Source organism: Sus scrofa, chromosome 4 (genome assembly GCF_000003025.6).
Source record: "Sus scrofa isolate TJ Tabasco breed Duroc chromosome 4, Sscrofa11.1, whole genome shotgun sequence".
In the NCBI taxonomy this organism is placed as follows: Eukaryota; Metazoa; Chordata; class Mammalia; order Artiodactyla; family Suidae; genus Sus; species Sus scrofa.
In genome coordinates, this window is record NC_010446.5 from 117,750,423 (window position 1) to 117,776,070 (window position 25,648).

Consider the following 25,648-nt stretch of genomic DNA (forward strand, 5'->3'; position numbering starts at 1 on the left):
ATAGGGATGGGCAGACATGGGGAAAAAAAAAAAAGCAGTTTCTTTCGGTGGTAAAGCTAACTAGTCTAGAGCACCTGCTTGGTTTGAAACCACTGCTCCCTCATTAACTGCTCCTAGCCTCCCATCAAGCACCTCCCCATCACCCAGACAAAATCTCAAAAGTTAACTTTGACTCTGGCCTCTATGCTTCACTCTATCAATAATTTAATTACCCACGGAATATTTTTTTTTTCCTTTTTAGGGCCACACCTGCGGCATATGAGGGTTCCCAGACTAGGCTAGAATTGGAGCTGCAGCTCCTGGCCTATATCGCAGCCATAGCAACTGGGGATCTGAGCCATGTCTGTGACCTACACCACAGCTCAGAGCAATGCCGGATCCTCAACTGACTGAGCGAGGCCAGAGTTCAATCCTGCGTCCTCATGGATACTAGTCGGGTTCGTTACTGCTGAGCCACAACGGGAACTCCTACACAGTAATTCTTCCTCCACAGTTTCTCTCTCTCTCTTTTTTTTTTTTTTTTTTTTTTTTTTTTTGTCTTTTTGCCTTTTCTAGGGCCACTCTCCTGCGGCATATGGAGCTTCCCAGGCTAGGGGTCCAATCGGAGCTATAGCCACCGCCTACGCCAGAGCCACAGCAACGCCAGAACCGAGCCGCGTCTGCAACCTACACCACAGCTCATGGCAACACCAGATCCTTAACCCACAGAGCAAGGCCAGGAATCAAACCCTCAACCTCATGGTTCTTAGTCGGATTCGTTAACCACTGTGCCACGACAGGAACTCCCACAGTCTCTTTCAATAATGAAGTAAACCAAGTTTGGGAGACCGAAATGTATCTTTTGGATAAAGAAGCACAGGATACAAATATCTTTTCAAATTTTACAAAACCCCCACTAGGGTTCTGAGCACATGAGGAGTCTTGAATTGTAACTGTCATTAGTTTTCAGGCAAATATGACTTGACCTTTCTTTGGTATTATCATCACCTTATTTCAAACCTCTCACCACACACTCACACCATGTCTCTCTGTCTCCACTTCCTGCCACCTCTAGTAACTGAGAGTGGGGCTCTGAGACTCAGTCCTGCTCAGAAAGCCCAGCCAGACTGCCAGCCCTTCACCAAAATGAGGTCCCAACCCACCTTTCCAGGTGAATCTGTCCTTGTTGCCTGAATGAACCCCATCACCTCACCATCCCCTAATCATACCTGACACCCTCCAGCATCTGAGGTTTCTTCTGGAGTCCTCTCCATGCCCTCTCTGCCTGTTAAAATCTTCCTTCTTCATTAACCTGCAACTCAAATACCACCTCCAAGATGCCTTTCTTCCTCTGCTCAAAACCCTCCTCTTACTCTTTAGGGACTGCGAGAGTGATAATGACCATGATAAAGACAATAATAAAAACAGAAAGTTACATGGTACACTACATGCACCAGGCACTATTCTGAGCACTTTGATAATTCGGCTCATTAACCCACAATCACGCCAAGGCTGGTTCCGTTATCATACCCATTTCCATTTTCTGTGTCAAATGAGGAGAATCAGCTGCCTCCAGGTCACACAGCCAGGGTGCAGTGGAGTCAGGCAGCCAAGCTCCCCGCAGGCGCCCCCAACCACTCCCTGATGGGCCCCTCATGGCTCTGTTGTGATTATTTTCCTTTATACTAAAGCAGGTAGCTCCTTAAGTGCAGTAACCAAGCACCGCACCCTCTATAAGCCCTACAAAGCATCCTGTCAGGCAGATGTTGCGTAAGCACGCATATGTTTAGCGAATGACTACTTTAACCCGGTAATGTACAAGTGTATCTGCCCTAGAAGGTTAATTCAGTTTATTTAATAATTAGTAAATGAGATTTTTTTAATGTGTCACTACAACTTTAGTGGTAACGTCCAGAGGAGCCAGTGAAATTAACTTTCTGATCCCATTATATGAAAGCATCAAACTAGATACGTAGAGACAATTCTTCAATGATGTATTAAAAGAGACTGATTTCAAGCATAAGAGCTCTAGACAAATGTTCTGTATTAGCTTCTAGGAAGTATTCTGAGAGCCAGTCATACTACCTGACCCAGACGTTTGCTCTCCCACGTCCCCATATCTGTTCTGAAGCTACACTTGGCCACTCCCAACAGACAAAAGGTAGGAAGCAGGAGGTAGAAGGGGCCACAGTCACCAAAGATCAATATGTACTCACTTAATGCTTATAATCTGCATAGGAACCTGTGCACATACAGGGACACCAGAAAAGCCTGCAATGTCTTTATGGGACTTAAAGATATGGAGAACAAGGGCTCTAAAGGGGGCTGGGAGATAGTCCTGTCATTGTGGTAGCATTTAGGTGGCCTCCCTTTCCCTTCCTTGGCACCACAGCACAAGTCACCTTGATAGGGCCGCCTTCTTTGGCAACTGGAGGAGATCAGGCCCCCCTGCCTTATGTTCCCAAAGCTTGCACCCTTCTCCTTCAAACTCTTAGCCTGGTTTGCCATCACACACTTCAGGGGTTATTTTAGTCTGCCTCCCTAGCTAGGCTTGTAACTCCTTCTGCAGGATGTCTGTCTCTTCTCCATCTGAAGGACTCATCACTGTGCCTGGCACATAGCACACACTCAAAAAACATTCAACGGCTGCATGAAGAGATGGTGAAGGGAGAGTATTTTATGTGAGGACAAGCATGATACAGTCATGGAATACTGATCATCTACCTAGAGAGCAGGTGACAGAGTGCAGTGGGGGCTAGGCACTCCAAGTCCACAGCCAAGCTGCCTGGGTTCAGATCCAGGCTCTTCCCTCATGGGCTCCATCACATTAATTCTCTGTGCTTCCATCTCCTGAAGTGAAGGCAATACTGTGACCGCTTCATCGGCTGTTTGTAGGGAAGATCAAGTGACTGACGTAGGTAAAGTGCTCAGAAGTATATCTGGCACATTGAGTTTCTATAGGAAAGGACCACAGGAAAAATACTTTGACCCCCAAGTATTTTTTTCTTCTCCTTTCCTGTCTGTCTCCACATGAGTCTGGACCCACAAGTGCTACCGTTTCTGACACCTTAGCCCTAAAGCCATAAACATCCCTCATGACTGTACATACCAAAGCCGTAACACACAGACAGACCATCACCTAGTCCAACCCTCTCCTTTTAACGTACAGATGTTGATGCCACTCTCAGTTCCAATGGGCTCCTCTGTCTCCTGGTGCCTTTGTATCAACAACCATAAAGCAAATGCACTGGCTTCTACCAAGCCATTGTCAAAATATCAAAAGATCACTGAGCTGGCCCACATCTCTCCAACAAAGTAACCAGAAGAGAGGTGATGTGGTACTCATTTCTCCTTACCTGAACTTCTCACAAACAAAAGAATAAAATTACCAGGTGGGGTTTGTGTTTAGGAGAGGAAAGCAATTACCAGTTATCTACAAAAAATAAACCACAGAAGTCCATGGGACGAACATCTATAAAAGCACACTGTGAGGTGAGAAACTGCAAAGAATTGAAACATAAAATTGTTAAGGTCTCTTCCTTGGCTCCCAAGAGTTTGGTTCTCAGACTTCTTCTTCTTTTTTTTTTTTTTTTTTTTGGCTTTTTAGGGCCACACCCACAGCACATGGAGGCTCCCAGGATAAGGGCTGAATCAGAGCTGTAGCTGCCAGCCTATGCCACAGCCACAACAACGCCAAATCTGAGACGCGTCTGTGACCTACAGCACAGCTCATGGCAACACAGGATCCTTAAACCACTGAGCAAGGCCAGGGATTGAACCTGCATCCTCATGGTGGCTAGTCACGTTTGTTTCCACTGAGCCACAGCGGGAACTCCCTCCGCAGTTCTCAGACTTCTTAAGTGTCAGAGCACTTAATTTATAGGCTGCTTTTTCCTGAAGACAGCATTAAGTCTTAATAGTCATATTTTAGCATAAACAAAATGCTTATTTTTTTATTTTTAGCAACATTTTTTCTTCTTAATCATTTCCTCCCATTATAACCAGTGACGGAGAAAACAATATCTGCATTCAACTTTAAAATAAAATTTAAAAATAGGAAAAAGGCAAACATTTCCCAAATGCACAACTGATTCTACTTTTGTTCTAACTGCTTACGGAAATAAAAATATTCAGGGTTAAACAATCACAGATTAGATAGGTACGTCTAATTACAAGCCAGAAATGGAACGGAATATTTAAAACAACTTGCATTATTCAGTCTAAGTTTATGCCACACGTCTAATTAAAACGGAGCAAGAATGCATGCATCTTGTCTCCTAGCCTTTGAACACTTTGTAAAAGAAGGTAAGTCATTCTTCCTGTTCTTCAAGTTTGAGTCTGTTACAAACCACAGATTACAAGGCCTGCAGAGTATTAGACAAAGCATCTGCTTAACAACATGGAGGCAACACTAATTATCAAAGAGAGGCAAACCCTCATGTCAGTTCTCTATCTCCATGGCTTATTTCTGCCCAAAATACTTAACAACCACCTGGCATCCTCATGAGAACGAGGTCTAGAAATGACTGTGCATTTTGGTTAAGGTCATGTCTGCTCTGTACTCCTCTCATGTGTTATCTCTCCACATTTGAATTTGAACTTGGGATTTGAGATTCGTGAGGAAGCAGTGGACTTTATTCTAATTACAAGAGAATTAGTTAAAAACAGAAATACTCTCTCCCCTACTCTCAGAGGTGTCATTAGAGAGAAGTCAGTGGGAGCTCTTTGATGGGCAACTTCAGAGAACTGCAGACAGCCATGCCTATGTGTGTCTTCCCATCTAATTTGATGGGAACCAGAGTTTTCATAATCAGCCTGAAAAGATGTCCTTCCAAAGCTGACAGCTGCAGCCACGTCAAACATATATCTCTTGCTAGCAGCGTCTCAGTGCTACAGCCCTCTCTTGCCTGAAGAAAGCTCATGTTCAAAATAGACCTTGCTGTGCTCGTTAGGTCTCAGTGAACTAGCCCAGGCCTTATTAAGCAAACCAAGGAACACTAAACCAATGTTCTCAGCACACAGCAGTCCGAAGGGACTCTTTAAAAAGGAAAAGGAGAAAATATTTAATCCCAAGAAAAACTGAGGCCCTAGTCTCACACAAGCTGAGTACAAGGCTGTTACATTACAACACACAGACAAATATAACCTGGTATTTCATATATCTTTCATCTTCAGAAGGCAGCCTCTGCATAAAACACAAAAATACACTCACTCTAGAATATCGCTTGAATAATGCATACTCTCAAATGAAATGGTTTCATATTAAAAACTCCTCCTGCTGAGTTTCGCTGCTTACTTCTGGGTATAGTATGAGTTTTCGTTTATAACATAAATAAATAAATAAATAAATAAACCTTTCAAATTAAGAAAGAAACATTTATGGAGTTCCCATTGTGGCTCAGCAGTAACGAACCCGACTCATATCCATGAGGACGCAGGTTCGATCCCTGGCCTCGCTCAGTGGATTAAGGATCCAGTGTTACTGTGGCTGTGGTGTAGGCCCGCAGCTACAGCTCCGACTTGACCCCTAACCTAGGAACTTCCATGTACCACAGGTGCAGCCCTTAAAAAAAAAAAAGAGAGAGAGAGAGAGAAAGGTTTTTAAAAGTGAGACAAGTATGTTCTTTAAACCAAGGATTGAATTTGATCAAACTTAGATGGCAAGACCCGTAACTTCACTTAGAATGAAGATGCGGATGACAGATCCACTGTAAAAGATCAAGAATCAGTGTTTAAATCCTCTTACCACCTATAACCATTACAGAAAGTCTTTAGCTTGCAAATGAGTTCTATTCCAAAAGCTTATTTGTAAAAGCTAGTATTTAGATTTCTGGAAATGGTTTCCCAAAGACAAAATCTTATGGTTGTTAGTCTTGTAGCTTGGTCCAAAAATGATTATATATTCCATATTATGTTATTTCAAAAACTAAAACTAAGTAATTAAATAAGTGTGTTTGCTTTTCAAATTATCTTTTCTCAATGTTAGTGCTTGGAGAAAGCCTAGGTTAGAAAAACATGAAGAGATCAGTGAACATGTTTACAATGACTCTAAAGTGAAGCTTGCATTATTTCAAATGTCTGATTGGTACTTTATTATATCTAATTCAACTTCAAAATGCATCACTTCCCTCGATATTTGGCCTTTCGATTAAGACTGATTTCAAATCCGAGGCAATGGGAGGCAGGGCAAATATGGTAGGAAGAAGATTTTCCGAATGTAAACAGAGTGAGATAATTGGGAAGAAAAGTGAATGAGAAAGGTCAAAAACTTTCTGCATACACACAAAAGGAAGACAGCCAAACCAGCCAGGTATGGAACCCAACCCGGGTGGGAGAGCAGTAAGACGAAAGTGTGGCTCGCTTCCTGTGACTATGGCAACTCACGGCAGCCAAAGCTCTCCTAGGAGAGGAGGAGGTAGACCAGAGGCTCCATTGTACTCATTTTAGTAACTAGAGAATATACCTGAGGAACCAAAACAAAAAAGCTTTTTTGTTTTGAATACAGTCATCTTACTCTTTTTCAAATAGAAGATTTCTAAGACACAAGCCACACAGCATGGGAACTAAATCTCAAACCTAGAATCTCATAGTAATTTGTAAGCTGCTGTTCTTTGAAATGACTCAAGAATAGAAAACCAACAATGAACACGAACAAGGAACTGGTTGTTCTCTTCCAGTATTTACAAAGAGTTGTTGCTTAGAGAAAGCAGGAGAAACAAGAGCTTTGCCCACCCGGTCAGGTGTTTGCAGAAAGGATTCTGTAGCAATTTGACCGTGCATTAGGGCAAAGTGTTCAAATATATGCCACGTGACAGTCAGTACCCTAGAAGAACATAACAGGATTTATCATTCTTAAATGTACATAATTTTTTTTTAAGGAGTAACCACATTCCCTAAATACTTTTACTAATTTCACAAAGTAGAACTAAAACAAGTGAAGGAAACTTCAACTTAAGTAACTTAAATCCAACCCACAGATCCACTGCATACAAACCTAATACATAATATATAGGAAGTCCATCTGCCTTCCCTTCAGCTACGAGAAATTTCTCTCCTCTTCTCACTCACTACTGCAGGTAGCTTCGCTGCTTCCAGAAAACATCCCCCACCCTTCACCCCGGTCAGCTATTTCTCACCCCTCTCTTTTGAGCAGCAGCAAGACTTCCAAAGAAAATGAGGAAAAGGAAAAAAGGAAAAGAAGGAGATGAGCAGGTGATTCCCCACGATTCTACAGAGAGGCAATTAATTTCTTCTTCAGCAGTTACGGTATCAAGCACCATGGACTGCACCAAGTAAGGGTACAAACGTTCCTGGCTTCATGAATCATCTCTCCCAGGTTATTTCAGAGCTTCCACGCCAGGGGATCCCAACTTCAGATATCCCTCAGAAAAACCTTTAAAGCTATTTAAGATATGGATGCCCTGATTTCTTTCCCATGAGAGTCTGATTTGTCAGATATGACAGGTCTTGTCCAAGGGTATTTCTGATACATAATTATGGTTGAGAACCAATATTAGAAACGTTATCCCAGAGTTCCCACTGTGGAACAATAGGATCAGCAGTGTCTCTGGAGCACTGGGATGCAGGTTTGATCCCTGCTCCAACACAGACGGTTAAGGATCCGGTGTTGCTACAGCTGTGGCATAGGTCAAAGCTCTGGCTCTGATTCCATCCCTGGCCTGGGAACTTCCATATGCCACAGGGGAGGCCAAAAAAGGAAAAGAAAGGAAGGAAGGAAGAAAAATAGTTCTTCCTCTTTATCAGCTTAACTGTTAATCACCTCAACGACAGCTTCTCTGAACTTCCAGGCTGAAGTAGCCAGCCAGACACTAGCCCACCCACCACACAGCTTTATCGCCAACCTTTTATTTGTCTGTCTCCCCCAGCAGAAGATAAGCTCTATGAGGACAAGGATTTTTATCTCTCCTTTTCACTGCTATATTCTTTGAACCTAAAAGAATATCTGGCATATGTGCTCAATAATGATTTGTTCAGTGACAGAATGAACAAATGAAACAGTCCGAAGGGAATGTTTCCTACTAAAATGAATAAAGAGCTTATTAAACAGGGAAGGCTACAGGAGCCCTTACTTCCACCTTTTGGTTAAACTACCGGGAAATTCATTCTAAAGTTTTGAGCTTGTTCAAGTCACAGCCAGTTTCTGTTACATGTAACTGAAAAACTCCAATTATTACAACATTGCTATTCTATATACCAGCCAATTAAGATAGAAGGAGGGGCAAAAGGAAGGAAATACAGCAAAGGAAGAGACCTGATCAGAAACAGAGGAAAGGGGACGAGATAGACTGGTAGGGGAAAAACAAAGATGGAGAGCTACACAGAGTGAATGTGGGTGAGTAACAGACACAGAGGAAAGCCAAGAGCAAAATGTGAAAAAAGAGGTAACTGGTTCTTTCACACATGGTGTGAACTTGGACTATGAGTGTCTACATGTGGAGGGGCAGGGAGCTGCTAATGAAGAGGAGAAGAACCAGAATGTCAATGACATAGGGGCTTCTTGGGCCCCCCTGTGCTGCCTCTTGTGACAAGCTACTTAACCTCTCTGGATCTGCTGGTACAATGAGACAGAGGTGGTGGGAAGGGCAGGGGAGGGCAGGCAGGGCAAGGGGAGATCCTGTCTAAGGTCTGCCCTTTTTTTTTTCTTTTTTTTTTTTTTAAAGGGCCCCATCTGAGACATATGGAAGTTCCCAGGCTAGGGGTCAAATCAGAGTTGCAGCTGCTGGCCTACACCACAGCTGCAGCAACTGGGGATCCATGCCACGTCCGAAACCTACATCACAGCTCATGGCCACTGAGGGAGGCCAGGGATCAAACACACATCCTCATGGCTACTAGTTGTGTTCCTAACCCGCTGAGCCACAATGGGAACTCCCTGTCTGTTCTGTCACTTAGTGGCAAGAATCACTGTATGGCCCCATGGGAACAATGCAAATGACCCTCTCAATTGCTAGAGTAGACACCACCCCCACCTCCATCTCATCCTGCAGTCTTTATATTTAACTCAAGGTCTAGGTCAACTACTGTTCCTCTCAAAAAAAAAAATTAAAATAGAGTTTATCAAGGAAATCCAGTAGCCCACATTCTGGGTAAATCCCAAAATTTTTTATTGTAATAGTAGGACCTTAATCAACAACTAAAATCTGACTTCCACTTCCATGAATTCAGAAGTAAAGAACTGTCATCAGTCAGTACATATATATAAAATTTAATATATTTTTTAAACTTTGTATTAATAATGTCATAGCCCAACGTCAGGATATCATAAAAGTTGTTGTTGTTGTTTAATTCATACATCTGACTTGGAGACAAGTAAACAACATGATTTTAGAAACTTTTAAAATGTCAAGCATATTTTGTCACTATTTCCATTATTTCACAGATATGTTTCCAGAAAGACAATAAAACTTAAAATTTGGCTCCTGGCAAAATATGCAGCTTGCTGCCAAAACTCAGAGTCACCTACAGACACTGAGAATTTTCTCAAATTTTCAGGCATTTCTGAAGAGAACATAAACACTTTACCACATTCAAACTAATGGGATTTAAGGCTTTCCCGACACCAAGACAATAATCCCCTTCAACACTATGAAGGGAGTTCGAGCATAACCCTAAATTCTTTCTACACAAAGGGTTCATTCCCATAGGTTTTAATAAGCAGTTGATTTCAAATTTAAAGCACTGCAGCTTTGACTACTGGGTAACAGAGGTCCCGGGCAAGACCTGGGGGTAGGAGTGGTGTGATGAAGACCTTGAGCTTGGAGTCTGTCTGCATCATTTTTTACACACTGTGAACACAAGATCCGTCACCACTGGGAATCTGGATTGGCTCCAGAGCTGTTCCCTATCTTGTTCATTCCTTATTCCTTATTCCTTACAATAACAGAGACAGGCACTATTATTAGGCGTTGAGGATACAAATGTAACAGTCATTTCTTTACTCAAGGAGCTCATCCTAACAGGAGAGAGATGGCAAAACAAGTACTAGCAAAGAGATGATTCTAGTAGATTACATTGCACATAATTACAAGACAAGGTGAGAAACGCTATAATTAAGCCGAGTTCTGGTTGGGATAATAAGAAATGACAAAATAAACAACTGGGGGGAGAGGAGGGAGGAATGGGCCAATTATAGAGACAACATTAGAAAAAGTTTCTCTCAGAAGGGGATTATGGGTTTTTTTTTTCACTTTAACTTACAAATTCCCCCAAAGAGTCCCCACTAAATGACTCACACACCCACTCATGAAAGAATTGTAAAGTCTGATTCATCCTACAGTGTGTATTTTCACATGGAAAGGCTTGTCTGCCTGCTCATTAATGTGAAACAATGAACCACAAATGTTACTTACTCCTTTATTAGGTAATTCTCTGAGGTACCGCAGCAACTCTTACTCCTTTCAGGCTTAAGTTACACTTCCCTAGCCCGACTATTTATTTGACCATGAACCGGCTGACTACATCCCTGGCTTTAGGTCCTCATCATAAAAGCCTGGTTTTCCAATAACAAAAATTCAGAAGCCCTACAAGCACCTATTGTGGGAAGTGAGAGGGGCGGGCGCCAGGAAACAAGGCTAAGGCTGAGACAGAGGAGGGATGAAGAAGAAAACTAAGAACGATGAGGGGGCAGGGTGGCGCTAACATGAGGACCTAGTAGCCAGGAAGGTCATGGTCTGTTTATTGCCATGGCAACCATATTTGGGGCACGAAGAGTCTTAGGAAAACAACAAACAGGAACCTCATGCACCTGGCTCCTCCTTTATTTAAAATTTCAGAAGGTACATATGGAAAGGGCTTTTCATTTATTAATTCACTGTCCATAATGGGGAAAGGGCCACTTTTGTTCACTATGTCAAATTAAAAAAAAAATCTTGAAATACAAATTTCCATAGGCTAAAAGTGTGCATTCAAAAACCATTATAAACCTCAGGTTTAAAGATTAGATGTCATGAAGTAATAGGGCATTACATACCACGAGCATAAATTGAGAAACTAAACTGGACAAGCAGTCACAGAACAGACCCAGAGGCAGGCTCAGTGCTGGCTCCTGGCAGTGGGGGGCGGGGAGAGGCAGCGCTGACCCAAGCACAGGCTTCTCATTCAAGGTTGTCCCCAAATGAATAAAAGCATGCTTGGGCGGCCAGGAAGAAGGGGACGTGTAGGAGAGGCTTTGGGGGGGAAACATTCAAATGGACATGCAATATGAAAAGATAAATTGTATTATTTGAGGGCTTAAATCAAACAGCAGCTTTTTCTAACAGTCAAGTAGCAACTGAAGGAAAATCCTTGTGGGAGCCAGCTGTACATCTTGATATTTAGAGAGAGGAGGCTCTGAGGAGTTCAGAACACTTTCCATTTTCCTTAAGCTGCTCCTGTTAATTGAAGACTAACCCAGATGGGCCACACAATCACCTGCACATTCTGTGCCAAAATCGATGCCCTAAAAAAAGCATGCGCGTATCTTTCAGATCCAAGCACAGCAAGCAGATTCTCCAAAGGTTGTGAGCAGCAAAATCAATTCAATAAAGACTTTTTTTTTTTTAGTAAAATAGGACAAAGTATAAAACATCAGTATATGGCATGCATTTGTAAAGTAAGAACTGTTTCATGAACCTTTTGTTTCAATTATTCATGCGAATGGGATGTGTGTGTGTGTGTGTGTGTGTGTGAGAGAGAGAGAGAGAGAGAGAGAGATCTAAGGTGCAATGTAAAATATGTTTCTTACTGTGGATTACAGTGGGGGGAAAAAAAAAAAAAAAAGCTTGAGGAGCTCCCGTCGTGGCGCAGTGGTTAACGAATCCGACTAGGAACCAAGAGGTTGCGGGTTCGGTCCCTGCCCTTGCTCAGTGGGTTAACAATCCAGCGTTGCCGTGAGCTGTGGTGTAGGTTGCAGACGCGGCTCAGATCCCGTGTTGCTGTGGCTCTGGCGTAGGCCGGAGACTACAGCTCCGATTGGACCCCTAGCCTGGGAACCTCCATATGCCGCGGGAGCCGCCCAAGAAATAGCAAAAAAAAAAAAAAAAAAAAAAAGCTTGAAACACCATGCTGAAAAACAGCCTCAGCTACTTCATGTCGTTCCTTGGTTCTCCTCTTCTCCTATCACTCCTGACACTTGGACCCACTCTAGGACACCAAGGGACATCACCAAAGCGCATGTGAGAACTGCCACTTCAGCCAGCTGGTAGGCAAAAGTTAGGGAGTGTTAGCGCCATCAGCTAGAATTAAAGCTCAGAAACTGCCTGGAGGAGAAACTGAGCGACTAGTGTAATTGACACATTGTTTTTCAACTGCCAACATATTACCTGCTGTTTTTAAATCTTCCACAGACTATTGTGGTTTAGACACAATATTATGTCAAGACTAGCACTGCTCAGCTACAGGCTGTGACTGAATATACCTCCAAGTGGAATTTAGGGGTGAGTTCTAGTCTCTCTGGCTCACTAACTGGATTTGACCCTGGGCAAAACACTGGGCCTTGCTCAGATTCTCCATCTGAGAGAGAAGGACTACAGCAGGAGTTTTTCCTAGTCAGTTTCTTACAGAGATATTTCAGTGGTTGTGCAGAAGGGGTTCCTATTTTTCTTTTTAGCACCAAGAATATGACATTTTTTCCCTTTGTGGTTTTTTTTTTCAGGCATACAGCATAGTGATTCAGTTTGTTTGGGTTTTTTTGTTTGTCTTGCAGAGTATATTCCATTATTATTATAAAATAATGACTATAATTCCCTATGCTATACAGTATTCCTGTTTCTTATCTATTTTATATATAGTAATTTATATTTATTTATCCTATAACCCTAATTTGTCTTTCTCCCCTTCCCTCTCCCCTTTAGTAACCATAAATTTGTTCCCTATATCTGTGAATCTGTTTCTATTTTGCATATATATTCATTATTTTTAAAGTTTTACAAATAAGCAATATCATGTGATATTTGTCTTTCTCTGCCTGGGTTATTTAAGCAGCAAAGGGCAGTATTTCATTCTTTCATGGCTGAGTAATAGTCTGGTGTGTGTGTGTGTGTACACCACCTGTGTGTGTGTGTGTGTGTGTGTACACCACCTCTTCTTGATCCAAATCTATGCTGATGGGCACTTGGGTTGCTTCCATGTCTTGGTTATTGCGAATAGTGCTGTTATTGTGTTATTACGTTATTGCGAATAGTGATTATTATGTTCTTATGTTATTATTATATGAACATTGATCGGATGCATGCATGTTTTTGAATCAGTGTTTTCATTTTTTCTGGATATGTAGCCAGGTGTGAAATCGCTAGGTCATATGGTATTTCTACTTTTAGTTTTTTAAGGAGGCTCCACACTGTTTTCCATAGCGGCTGCATCAATTTAAATTCCCACAGTATGCAAGGGTTCCCCTTCCGCCATATCCTCTCCAATATTTGTTATTTGTAGACTTTTTTTTTTCCTTTCGGTCTTTTTAGGGCCGCACTCGCGGCATATGGAGGTTCACAGGCTAGGGGTTGAATCAGAGTTGTAGCCACCAGCCTACACCAAAGCCATGGCAACTCAGGATCTGAGCCATGTCTGCAGACCTATATATACCATGGCTCATGGCAACACCAGATCCTTAACCCATTGACTGAAGCCAGGGATCGAACCCGCATGCTCATGGATCCTAGTCGGGTTTGTTAGCCACCGAGCCAAAACGGGAACTCCTATATTTATTTTTAAACTAAGAGAAAATAATAAACACAGTCAAACATATTTAATATCAAATTTTCCCATGGTGAAAACCAAAGAGCAGCCAAATTATCTCATTTCTAGTAAATATCTCATTGATTAGGAAGCTTGGAGCTCTGCACTGGGTGCATGTCTAAATGTGAACCTGTTCTGTCCAGATATTTGTATAAAACTGAATAGAGGTGGCTCACGCTCATGTAAATATCAGGTGAGGCCCAGGTAGACAACATGTTCAGGACATGTCAACTGTAGACTAACCCAGACGCCAAGCACCTGCTCTCACATCAGGCACTGCAAATACTTTCCAGGTTGTATGAGGATAACAGATAATGTCTTCAGGGCTTTAGGTGCCTCTTTTCTAATTTTTTTCCATTAAAAAAATGTGTATAGCTACATTTTTTAATGTGATGGATTTAAATTTTTCTAATATTCTTTTCTGAGTTTTTGAATTTGTTCTTACTGAAAAGTATCTTGAGAGTCTAAGAACACTGTTAAAAAAATGATTGGCAACTACTTAATATGCGTAAGTAAGGATTTTTCCCTAGTGAGAACAACAGAAATAATAATGAAGATTATCATCCGTAATACGGATTTCAAATGTTTGTATATATCAACAAAGGCCATTTCAGTTCTAAAATCTTATTTTTTCATTTTTCAAAGTTTCATTGAAGTTTGGTTGCTTCACAAGGTTGTGGTAACGTCTGCTGTGCAACAAAGTGATTCAGTTATACATGTACGCATCTATTCTCTTTCAGATTCTTTTCCCACATAGATTATCACAGAACATGGGGTAAATTCTCTGTGTCAGACAGCAGGTCCCCGCTGGTCAATCATTCCATAGACCTCAGTGTACATATGCCAATCCTTTCAGTTCTAAAATTTTAGATAACTATGTAAAACATCTTGTTTTACTCAGTAACTTAAAAGAAATAAATGCCTCAAAACACTGTGATTCTTGCTGTTATTTCTCTAATTAGCACTGACTGCATAATTTATCTTTAAGCACTTTAAGGCTTTTTAATTACTCCATATTAAATTTTCAAGAATTGTGGAAGAGTCAACGTTATTAATGTTTCACATTTATCAACTAAACATTAAAGCATTCATGCGAGTATTTAATTGAACACTTAGGATGTGTCAGACACTGTTCTAGATGCCGGAGCTATTGTGGGGAACAAAACAAATTTCCCTCCCTTAAAGGCAAAGACAATAAACAAGTAAATAAATAATTCTGAGCACTAAAAAAGTACATCCCCTTAATTCAGTATACAAATGAAACAAATGGACGCAAGCTTTTCACATAGAAAGTATATTCTTTTCAAGGCTACTACTAAGATTCAAAAGTGTGTAAGTAAACTGCTCTGAGCAGATATAGTATCAGCCCTGAAATATATAGTCCTAAATTGTGTGTGTGTGTGTGTGTATAGATCAGAGGGCTATTTACAGCACAGAGGAAACTTGTTAGTGGGAGAATGGGGGGGAAAATACTGAAAAGACTTATTCAGTTAAACTTGAGAAACAAACCTTCCACAAATGAAAAGCAAACAGCTGATTTTTCCAGCCCACAGCTAAATGAAACATGCAGTGAGCACTGAATAAAACATAATATTGCTCTACCCATATGCAGAAGACTAACAGAATTTCCAAATTGAAAATGCTGTATAATATTAGGGACCCTGACTCACTTAAAGACACCAAAAATACAAGCCTGCAGAGATGCGAGCCTGCCTGGCCCATTTACAGGCAGTATCACAATAGCATTCTTGCCTATCAAGCTATAAAAGGAAGGAACTGCAAACAGGAAATTGCCCTGCCCCAGACGGGGGCCACTCCTCCCTTCCTCTCCACAACTTCTATAATCAGAAGCAAATGCTACCTGTTAGGTTTACCAGGCAGCCACAGAGGTTGACAGAACACTGGTAGCTGACATCTACTTTATTGCTATTTTAATAAATATTTAAGGAAAATACCTTTATTATTTTGAACAAACACTTTTCCTAATAACTTTACCTACATTTTAAATAACATTTGTTTAACCTATAGTTTTTTAATGACAATTTAAAACAGGTTTTGGTTTTTGTGGATGGGGGGAAGTTCTCAGGCCAGGGGTTGGACCCACGCCACCACAGCAATAACCTGAGCCACTGCAATGACAATACCAGGTCCTTAACCTACTATGCCGCAAGGGAACTCCTAGTTTTGAAATTGCAATTTATGGATAAATTGTGAGTCAGAGATTAAGGAAATGAACATGCTTGGTCCAGACAACGAAGACAAAAACAAATTCAAGGTCGGTGGGCCTGGTTTACCATTTTCCACTGGTTCAAACACACACACATGCAAACAAGTTAACCATTTTTAAATAATACTGTTCCAAATACAATTTTCTCTATATTCAGTAGATCACTCAGGTGCTAAATAATCGATACGTCCATTATTAGCAGTTCCAATTAACCGTCTTTGTATTCAGCTGCAGCATTCTGATAAGTAGTAGAATTTATGGTACATGGATTTCCTAATTTCTTATGGAAACTTGGACTGATGAGTGTGATTTCTAGGGGTTTACATCTATTGATACAAATTAGACAAAGAAAAATGACTTTTTTTTTAAAGGAAAGAGACTGATAGACTTTTAATGGTCCAAATACAGTAAACAAATTTAAAAACCACAAGCTATTGAAAAGTTAATAAACCCAAAAATAAAACTACAGGAATAGTCAGCCTAGGTAATAATTTTTCTAATTCATAAAACATTAAAATATCATTTTTTCCAATTAAATTTCTAAGTCTTTAGTGTTTATAGCCATTATGTAATGGTATATGAGAGTGAAGATTTCACATGATATCAAATTTAGTGGAAACTGGCTTAAATGGAGCTCCTGCGGTGGCTCAGTGGTTAACGAATCTGACTAGGAACCATGAGGTTTTGGTTCAATCCCTGGCTTTGCTCAGTGAGTTAAGAATCTGGCATTGCCGTGAGCTATGGTGTAGGTTGCAGACACGGCTTAGATTCCGAGCTGCTGTGGCTCTGGCATAGGCCGGTGGCTACAGCTCAGATTAGACCCCTAGCCTGGGAACTTCCATATGCTGAAGGAGCAGCCCTAGAAATGGCAAAAAGACAATACCAAAAAAAAAAAAAAAAAAAAAAAAAGACGAAGAAGAAACTGGCTTAAATATGGTAAAATGCTCCAAGAGCTTAAATAATGCTGATTTTTAAAAAATGTATTAATTACACCTTTGGAAATCTGAAGACAAAAATCCACGAAAAGAAATATTTATAATGCAGACAGCTATTAGTTCTATTAAAAAAAATTTCTTTGGAAAGAAATCCAAAATGTTAAACAGTGGTATTCCCTCTAAATGGAACATTATTTGATCATGTAGGTGGCAAAAAGGCAAAACATGCATAGGCCAGAGTTCCCATCATGGCTCAGCGGAAATGAATCTGACTATTATCCATGAGGACACAGGTTCGATCCTGGCCTCGCTAGGTGAGTTAAGGATCCAGCATTGCTGTAAGCAGTAGTGTAGGTCACAGATGCGGCTCGGATCCAGCACTGCTGTGGCTGTGGCTGTTGCCAGCAGCTGTAGCTCTGATTAGACCCTCAGGAATCTCCATACGCCGAGAATTCTGCCCTAAAAAGAACAACAACAACAACAACAAAAAAAAACATGTAGTCCAAGCGAAAAGATGTTCACAATACTATGCTACAATTATACATAAATAGTTCAAGTTTAGAAGTGATGTAAATTGCAAGAAAAATGCTCCTATTTTTCGTCTATAATGTGGTTATTCTGCTTTTTTAATTAAAATTATCCTCTTCTCAAACTGGATGTTTAAAATACATTTAATCATTTCCCAACTCCTCCTCTGCCCCCCAAAAAGCATCTGCCTCTCCACGCCATGCCCCTGCCTGACATCCCCTTCCCGGCTTGGCCCACTGCAGTTGGTCATCCTTAATCCCTCTCAGACTTCTCCAGGCTTGACCCTGCTCCCCCAACACCCGTAGCAGAAGAGAGAGAATTACTCACTTTCATATCCCCAACTCCTAAAACAAGGCCTCAGGTATGAGAAGGACTGGAAAAACACTTGTCAAATGAATTCTTAGCGAAATTTGGCAGCTATTACACACTTTTCCCAATTATCTATTGCTGATTCACTCCCCCATTTTAGGCTAAGCATTCATTCTTTTTCAATTTTTTTAATTTTTGTTTTATTTTCCAGAGCTCACCGCAATGCTGAGCAGAGCTCATCTAAGCTCAATAAATATTTACTGAACTAATGAATGCCTGAAAACACATCTCAAAAATAAGAAACTTATTTGGTTTAGACAGGCTCTTCCAGAAAATAAATAATACCTGGGGTGGGGGGGGAGAGGGAACCTCACACTCATATCTTCCAAAATTATCCTAAACCATCATCAGATTAACAAACAGCTGCATATTACTGAGGCAAGGAAGGCTCTAAGTGGAAAGAAAGGAAGACAAGCTGACAAAAAGAGGGGAGCAGCATTCAGCTCTTCAGGGGAGGTAAGACGATGGCTCAGAAACTATTGGGAAGGCCACATGGCTTTCCTGTCTAGAGCGCCAGCCGTTCCTAAGTGCTTAAAATGCCAGGCATGGCCCTGACACCTTCAAGAGCATGACCTCCTGTGGTCCACACCACGGCTACGTTAGGTGGGGTATTATTATCTCTGTCCTAAAGACACAAAGAACAGGAGTATGGATGAGTTAGATAACTTGGTCAAGACATACAAATAAGTGAATTCAAGGCCAAGGCTGTGGCTTGCTGAAGTCTGTCCTCTCAACCACTACGCCAGGTGGATAATGGCTTCTGAGAGGTAGAATATAACTGCTAAGGCCTTAAGTACAGTCACAGGACCAACAGCAGACATGGACATGGTTACAAAGTCCACAAACCTTAGCCCTGTCATCCCGGACTCAGACATGACACCTGGTTCAGGCTAGGCCCAGTTAATCCATAATTAGACCTCTTATTTAGCAATGTGAGGACTTAATTAGTGGGTTAAGGAACACACAATGTGGTTTCCATCTCTGTTTAAGAATCCTCCACATATCTGGGAAAACAAACAAACAAACAAAAAAACACCTAATTCTTTAACTCTGAATTATTTTCCAATCCTTCAATCATCATGGTCTGCTCCACATTCTCCTTGACCTCTTTACCACACTTCTGTGAACTGAAAACAGTGTAGAAGCCAGTGAGGACGTGGTCTTGAAGCATGTGGCAAGAACCTAATTAATTTCATGCTTATAAATTTTTAAAAGCCATGTTCTTCAAACTCACATGAGAGTATTTTGGATGCTCTGATGATCCAAACATCCTAATTAACCCCAAAACAGCAGTGAGTTGTTGTCCTGGAAGAAAAACACTTTTCCGGTAAAGGAGATCTGTCCTTTGACTCTGAGCCCTCCATCTCAAGGAGTACAATGTCACGGTTTAGAAATGCTTTGTAAGCGAGGACTTCCCTGAAAGGGGTACCTGTCGTCTATTAAGTCTCACTGTGATCTCCAGAGGCCACATCATTCCAGCAACTCTGGTTTTTGGATCACCCACAGAGAAGGGTTTGTGGATTTTCTACTGAACAAGATGTTCTGTATATTTTATCTCTTTTCGATACTCATGACAGCTCTAGGAGATAAAAACATAAAAAGGCTCTCCCTCACTTACAGATAAGGAAATAGAAACATAAAAACTTCTGCGACATACTTAAAGTCATGTTCTAACAGAGAAACCACAGGCCAAGCCCCGACTCTGGAGGTACATAAAATGTTTGCACAAGATATCACACTCAAAAGCAAGATAGGATAGTTGCACAGCAATATGAATGTGCAAAATACCACTAAACTATACACTTAAAAATGCTAAGACTCATCACAGGAAAATAATTTCTGGTAATTGTGTATGGTAATGGATGCTAACTGGAATTACTGTAGTGATCATTTTGCAATATATACAAATATTGAATCACGTACATTGAAAACTAGTATATTGTCAATTATAACTCAATAAAATAATTAAAAAAATAAAAATGATTAAGATAATTTTATGCTAGGTACATTTTACCATAGTAAAAATAATTGGAAAAAAAATTTTATCAGAAAAAAAAAAGGGGGTTCCTGTTGTGGCTCAGAGGTAACAAACCTGATTAGGATGTGAGTTCGATCCCTGACCTCACCCAGTGGGTTAAGGGTCCGGCATTAGGCTGTGGTGTAGGCTGGCAGCTACAGCTCCGATTCGACCCCTAGCCTGGGAATTTCCATATGTGGCAGGTACGGCCCTAAAAAGACAATAAAAGAAAAAAAAAGAAAGAAAGAAAGATGAAGAAGAAAAAGCAGCCAGGTAGTAATGTGACGTTTGTAACAGGTACTGCCCTTGGTCTGTCGTCTCTGGTCTGTTCCTGCATCTTTAAAGACCACAGTTGGGAGTTCCCATCGTGGCGCAGTGGTTAACGAATCCGACTAGGAACCATGAGGTTGCGGGTTCGGTCCCTGCCCTTGCTCAGTGGGTTAAGGATCCTGCATTGCTGTGAGCTGTGGTGTAGGTTGCAGACACGGCTCAGATCCCGAGTTGCTGTGGCTGTGTTGTAGGCCGGTGGCTACAGCTCCGATTAGACCCCTAGCCTGGGAACCTCCATATGCCGCAGGAGCGGCCCAAGAAATAGCAAAAAAAGACAAAAAATAAATAAATAAATAAATAAAGACCACAGTTGGTTCAGTCATTACTATAAATATTCTGGTAATTAGGAGGACTTTATGTCCAATTTGATCACTTTCAGTTTCCCTCTGAAGTTATCTGAAGGAAGTTATCTTCATTCTTTCTTTCATGTTCTATCATTCTGTTATTCATTCATTCGGAAGTTATTTATGGAGCATCTCCCATGGGCTGGGCATAGTTCCAAGCTGATACTCAGTGTTCTAGAACTAAAATAGTTCCATACCGTTTGGTAAATAGCTGCTGTCTGCAGCATCTCAGCCCCTCCATGCTGGCCCCCTCATCTCTTCCCCAGGACAGTCCCCCTCACCCTGGACTTCCCCATGATTCAGGACAGCAAGAAGGTTCCATCATTGCCAGCTTTCAGTTCAACTGGTGAACGCCTGGGCCTAACCCTGGGTTAAATATTTTTTCACCTCTGAGACACAGCAATGAATGAAACTGACAAGGTCCCTTACCTATAGTCTAGGAAAGAGACAATAAACAAGTAAATGTACAAGTGAACCAGATAATTTCAAATAGTAAAATGCTGTAAAAATAAATAAATAAAACAGCAAAGGGCTAGAGGGTAACTGGAGGTGGGAAAAGCAGACTAAAACGTGAAAGTGTCGCTGAGGAGGTGATAGTAGAAGGAAGAAGGAATGCAAGGGTCTGAGGTAAAAACATTACAGACAGAAGAGAAATGCTAAGGACTTCTGGTAGGAACAAGCTTGGGATTTCATGGTTAGAAGACCAATGTGATGGGAGCATCTTGAGTAAGAAGATCATAGGGAGAGACAGGGACAGATCATAGAGGATCTTAATGGTAATGGTAAGGAGGCTGAATTTCCTGCCAAGAACAGTGAGCAGTCTTTAGACAGATTTGAAACAGGGCACTGACATGATCTAATTTATTGTTGTAAAAGATCACTCTGACCGTTGTGTGGTAACTGGATTAAAGGGAAGCAAGGGTGAGAAAGGAAACAATGCATGAAGCTGGAGTGATCATCCAAGTGAACAGGGACAGTGGCTTGGACTAGGTGATAGCAACAGAGATGGAGAGAAGTATCTCATTCAGGAGTTCCTGTTGTGGCTCAGCGGAAACGAACCTGACTAGCCTCCATGAGGACACAGGTTCGATTCCTGGCTTGATGGGTAGGTTAAGGATCTGGCATTGCTGTGATCTGTGGTGTAGGTTGCAGACGAGGCTCAGATCTGGTGTTGCTGTGGCTGTGGTGTAGGCCAGCAGCTGAAACTGAAGATTAGACCCCTAGCCTGGGACCTCCATATGTCACAGGTATGGCCCTAAAAAGCAAAAAAAAAAAAAAAAAAAAAAAACTGTGGAGCTAACAAACAGGTAGTTAGATACTTATCTTGATAATAATCCTGAGGTAGACCAGAAAACCCTGGTATTAACTAAATTTTACAAATGAGAACACTGAGGCTCACAGAAAAAGGTTTATCTTAGTACAAAATATTTTTCAGGAGTTCCCATCGTGGCGCAGTGGTTAACGAATCCGACTAGGAACCATGAGGTTGCAGGTTCGGTCCCTGCCCTTGCTCAGTGGGTTAACGATCTGGCATTGCCGTGAGCTATGGTGTAGGTTGCAGATGCGGCTCGGATCCTTAGTTGCTGTGGCTCTGGCATAGGCCGGTGGCTGCAGCTCTGATTTGACCCCTGGCCTGGGAACCTCCATATGCCGCGGGAGCGGCCCTAGAAAAGGCAAAAAGACAAAAAAAAAAAAAATTTCAGTAGTCAGTGCCCCCTGATAGAGGGCGGATACCACATTTAAAAAAGAGTAACATCTTCACCACTGGGGACTCAGAAAAAAGCACATACAGAGGCAACCTATTTGGCTCTGCAGCTGCTCCAAAGGTAAAAGTCTTCCATGTCCAAGAAGATTCCCCCAGGAGATTATGGCTTATTCAAATAAAATACGTAATCTATGTGACACTTAGCTGAGATGTCTGTATAATGCCATTACTATCTTCTTAAAATACTTGAATCAACAATTAAATGCATACAAACAATACGAAGTAAGGCACAAAATTCTCTTTAAGGAAAGATGACAATTCTTGGTTTTCATTTTATTAAAATGTTCTGGGTATATATACACAATGGAATACTACTCGGCCATAAAAAAGAACAAAATAATGCCATTTGCAGCAACATGGATGGAACAAGAGACTCTTGTACTAAGTGAAGTAAGTCAGAAAAAGAAAGACAAATACGTTATGATAGCACTTATATCTGGAATCTAACACAAGGCACAAATGAACCTTTCCACAGAAAAGAAAATCATGGACTTGGAGAATAGACTTGTGGTTGCCAAGGGAAGGGGGAGGGAGTGGGAGGGACTGGGAATCTGGGGTTAATAGATGCGAACTACTGCCTTTGAAATGGATAAGCAATGAGATCTGCTGTGTAGCACTGGAACTATATCTAGCCAATTATGATGGAGCATGATAATGTGAGAAAAAAGAATGTATACATGTATGTGTGACTGGGTCACCTTGCTGTACAGGAGAAAATTTACAGAACACTATAAACCAGCTATAAGGGAAAAAATAAAATCATTATAAAAAAATAAAACCATAAGATGTAATTTTTTAAAATTAAAAAAAATAAAAGTGTTTTGTTGAAAAGCTTTATGGGGGACACATTTCTAAATTTAGAAAAGAAAATCAATTGGGAAATGACCAACACAGGAATAATTACACCACTTTGCAGGGCTGTAACCAGCTTGTAAGACAAGACTGTGCTGCCCTCAGCACTTCCTCAAACCCCTTTTCCTTCCTTTGGCGGCTTTAAAGTGGTGGAAACTTCTGCATTAGAAGACGTGTCTATCCCCAAGCTCAACACATCTATTAGAACTAAACTTCCGTTCAAAATCCCAAAGGTGCCATGCTGAAATTAAGGACACACGACAAACAGGAAGGACAGGCATTAAACAGAAAGAAGAGAAGGGGGGGAGCAGGAGAGGTCCTCTCCCTGATGGCAACTCCTCAGGACAAAGGGCTCACAAATAACACGCTCTATGGCATCACGAACCCTCAGGAAACCCTCAGCAACACATGCTGGCTTGTAGGCTTGAAACCAGAGGTTATTACATACTCTCCGTATTTTAGACACAGTGTGGATTATCAGTTTCCAATGAATAGTAGTTATCAGAGTAAAGCAAAAAATAAGCATGCCTGTTTAATTCAGCTCACCAGCACTTCACTGAACCTTCGTGCCAACAGCCAGTTTTTCGTGTGTGCTCTTAAAAGAGAAGCAAGAGCCTGGCTGGCGCTGCAAATACTCCTCGTATCCTCAGAATTGGAAAGAAACTTAGAGGTCATTATATCCAACCCTCTCGTTTTACAGACAAGGAAACTAAGTAAAGCTAAGGAGGATAAAGTGGCTTACCCATCATCCCAGAGCCACTTCAGGATGAAAAAAAGGTGTTTCGGATGCTTAGTCATGATTCCAAGTACTCTAACATGCTGTCTATGCAACGAGAAAGAAAAGTACCACAAAGGATGGCCCAAGGTTTTACTGCAGCCACATCCTGATGAGAGAAGGTAGGCAGAGCTGGGCATCACAGCCCTAGAGACAAGGCCCCAGGTCACAAGGGCCCTGGCTGTCAGCCTGCCACTCTTTCTCAGCCTACACCCTGCAACAGCTGAGAGTCTTTCCAACAACACAGCTGGGCTTTTTCCCCCAGAGCGTTTGGTTTGATGTGGCTGAGTCTGATGTCTAGTAGCTGGTGCCTTCTTCCGTCAAGGTCTTCAGAAGGACGGCCTTGAAAGGTCACCCAGCAGGGTGCTTCCAAGCTTTGGAAACGCACAGACCCTCCCAAAGGATGAGCAGGTAAAGGACACCTCTCTCCCTTGCCTGCCCAATCCCAGCATATGCAGTAAATTCTAGAAATATTCCTGCAAAAATTGTGTAGCACATTCATGTGGAACTCATATTTGCATGTCAGTGCTTACAGGGAACAAAATTTCTAGTTAAACTTATTTTTGAAAAGTCATGTCTGGTTACTAGAGAAGTTGCAATATATGCAAGATCCATTTTCAGTTTGCTTACTGCAAACAGTTATACAGATGAATAAAGAGATTGATAATAACAACCTCCTCCACTGCAATCAAAGATTTCATCTCTTTCTTTATATTTTTTAAATAAAGTATAGTTGATTTACAATGATGTGAAGGATTTCCTCTTGTTCCAAAAAAGGAAACCCTCAACAGTCTTTCATAATCTTCATATGTGTGTATATATATATATATATGTTTCTTCCTGTAAATATCCCTTCTGAGCAGTCTTTTTATTAAAACACCTAAGCAGCTGTGGAATAAAAGCTACACACTGTAATTCCAAGATTCTCTCACTAGCTACTGGAAAATAAAATCTGAGAGTCAACAGCCCATCAATACTGGTCCACACTTTCCACTCCAGTTCAGTGGCCAAGGTGCTAATAATCTTCACCATATCCCAATTCCACTGAAAAAGTGGCCTGGATTTTCTTTGACAGTGTTAGCATTCCATTGGCCTGATTATAGAAAATAATCATGAAAAAAAGTACTTACGGCATAAGCACCTATCAAAAATGCTGCATTTGCTCTTTTCTGTTGGTCAAAACAGGTGTAGTGCACTATTTTCTTTCTTGATAAACTATATGACTAGAAAGAGGGAATACAAAGAGTTAGTGTAATCCCGGGGACAATGTTGAAATATACAGAAAAACGTCACTGCTTAACTTGCAAAATATGTTATAATCCGTGAAATTTAACAACTTTCAATTTTAATTTCTATAGCATTTGTACAAAAGTATTATGGGGTAGAGGGTTTCTAGCTCAGACTTTTTACAGCTAAACCATGATATAAGAATTGACAACATAACGAATATGTTTCTTCTCTAAGAAAGGAGACAGCTAGAATGGGAAATAATTAAATTATTGGCATCTTTATTCACAGGAATCATTTCTGAGGACTTACTCTTGATCTTATATGTAACATCTATTCCTCCTTTTTCATTTCCTACATCCCACACCCACTCCCAGAAATGTTATCTAGACTTTTTTTTTTTTTTTGGTCTTTTTGCCATTTCTAGGGCCTCTCCCACGGCATATGGAGGTTCCCAGGCTAGGGGTCTAATCGGAGCTGTAGCTGCCAGCCTACGGGACAGCCACAGCAACGCAGGATCCGAGCAGTGTCTCCGACCTACACAGCTCACAGCAATGCCGGATCCTTAA

The 25,648-nt window shown here is 41.2% G+C and overlaps 1 protein-coding gene across 21 annotated transcripts in view; it reads right to left on the minus strand.

Annotated features, from left to right (window-relative positions):
- Positions 1-25,648, minus strand: part of CDC14A (cell division cycle 14A) — a 168,720-nt gene that overhangs the window by 114,574 nt on the left and 28,498 nt on the right. For 19 of the 21 annotated variants that reach the window (XR_002343573.1, XR_002343572.1, XM_021090137.1 and 16 more), the window contains one exon: positions 24,983-25,075. The exons of 1 other annotated variant lie outside the window; for it this stretch is intronic. Coding sequence is in view for 17 of the 20 variants with exons in the window: in XM_021090137.1 (XP_020945796.1) it covers positions 24,983-25,075 (93 nt within the window). In the remaining 3 variants the exon portion in view is untranslated. Of the gene's footprint in view, positions 1-1,509; positions 12,694-24,982; positions 25,076-25,648 lie in introns of those variants that run through there. One more of the 21 variants, XM_021090141.1, reaches the window with a different exon arrangement.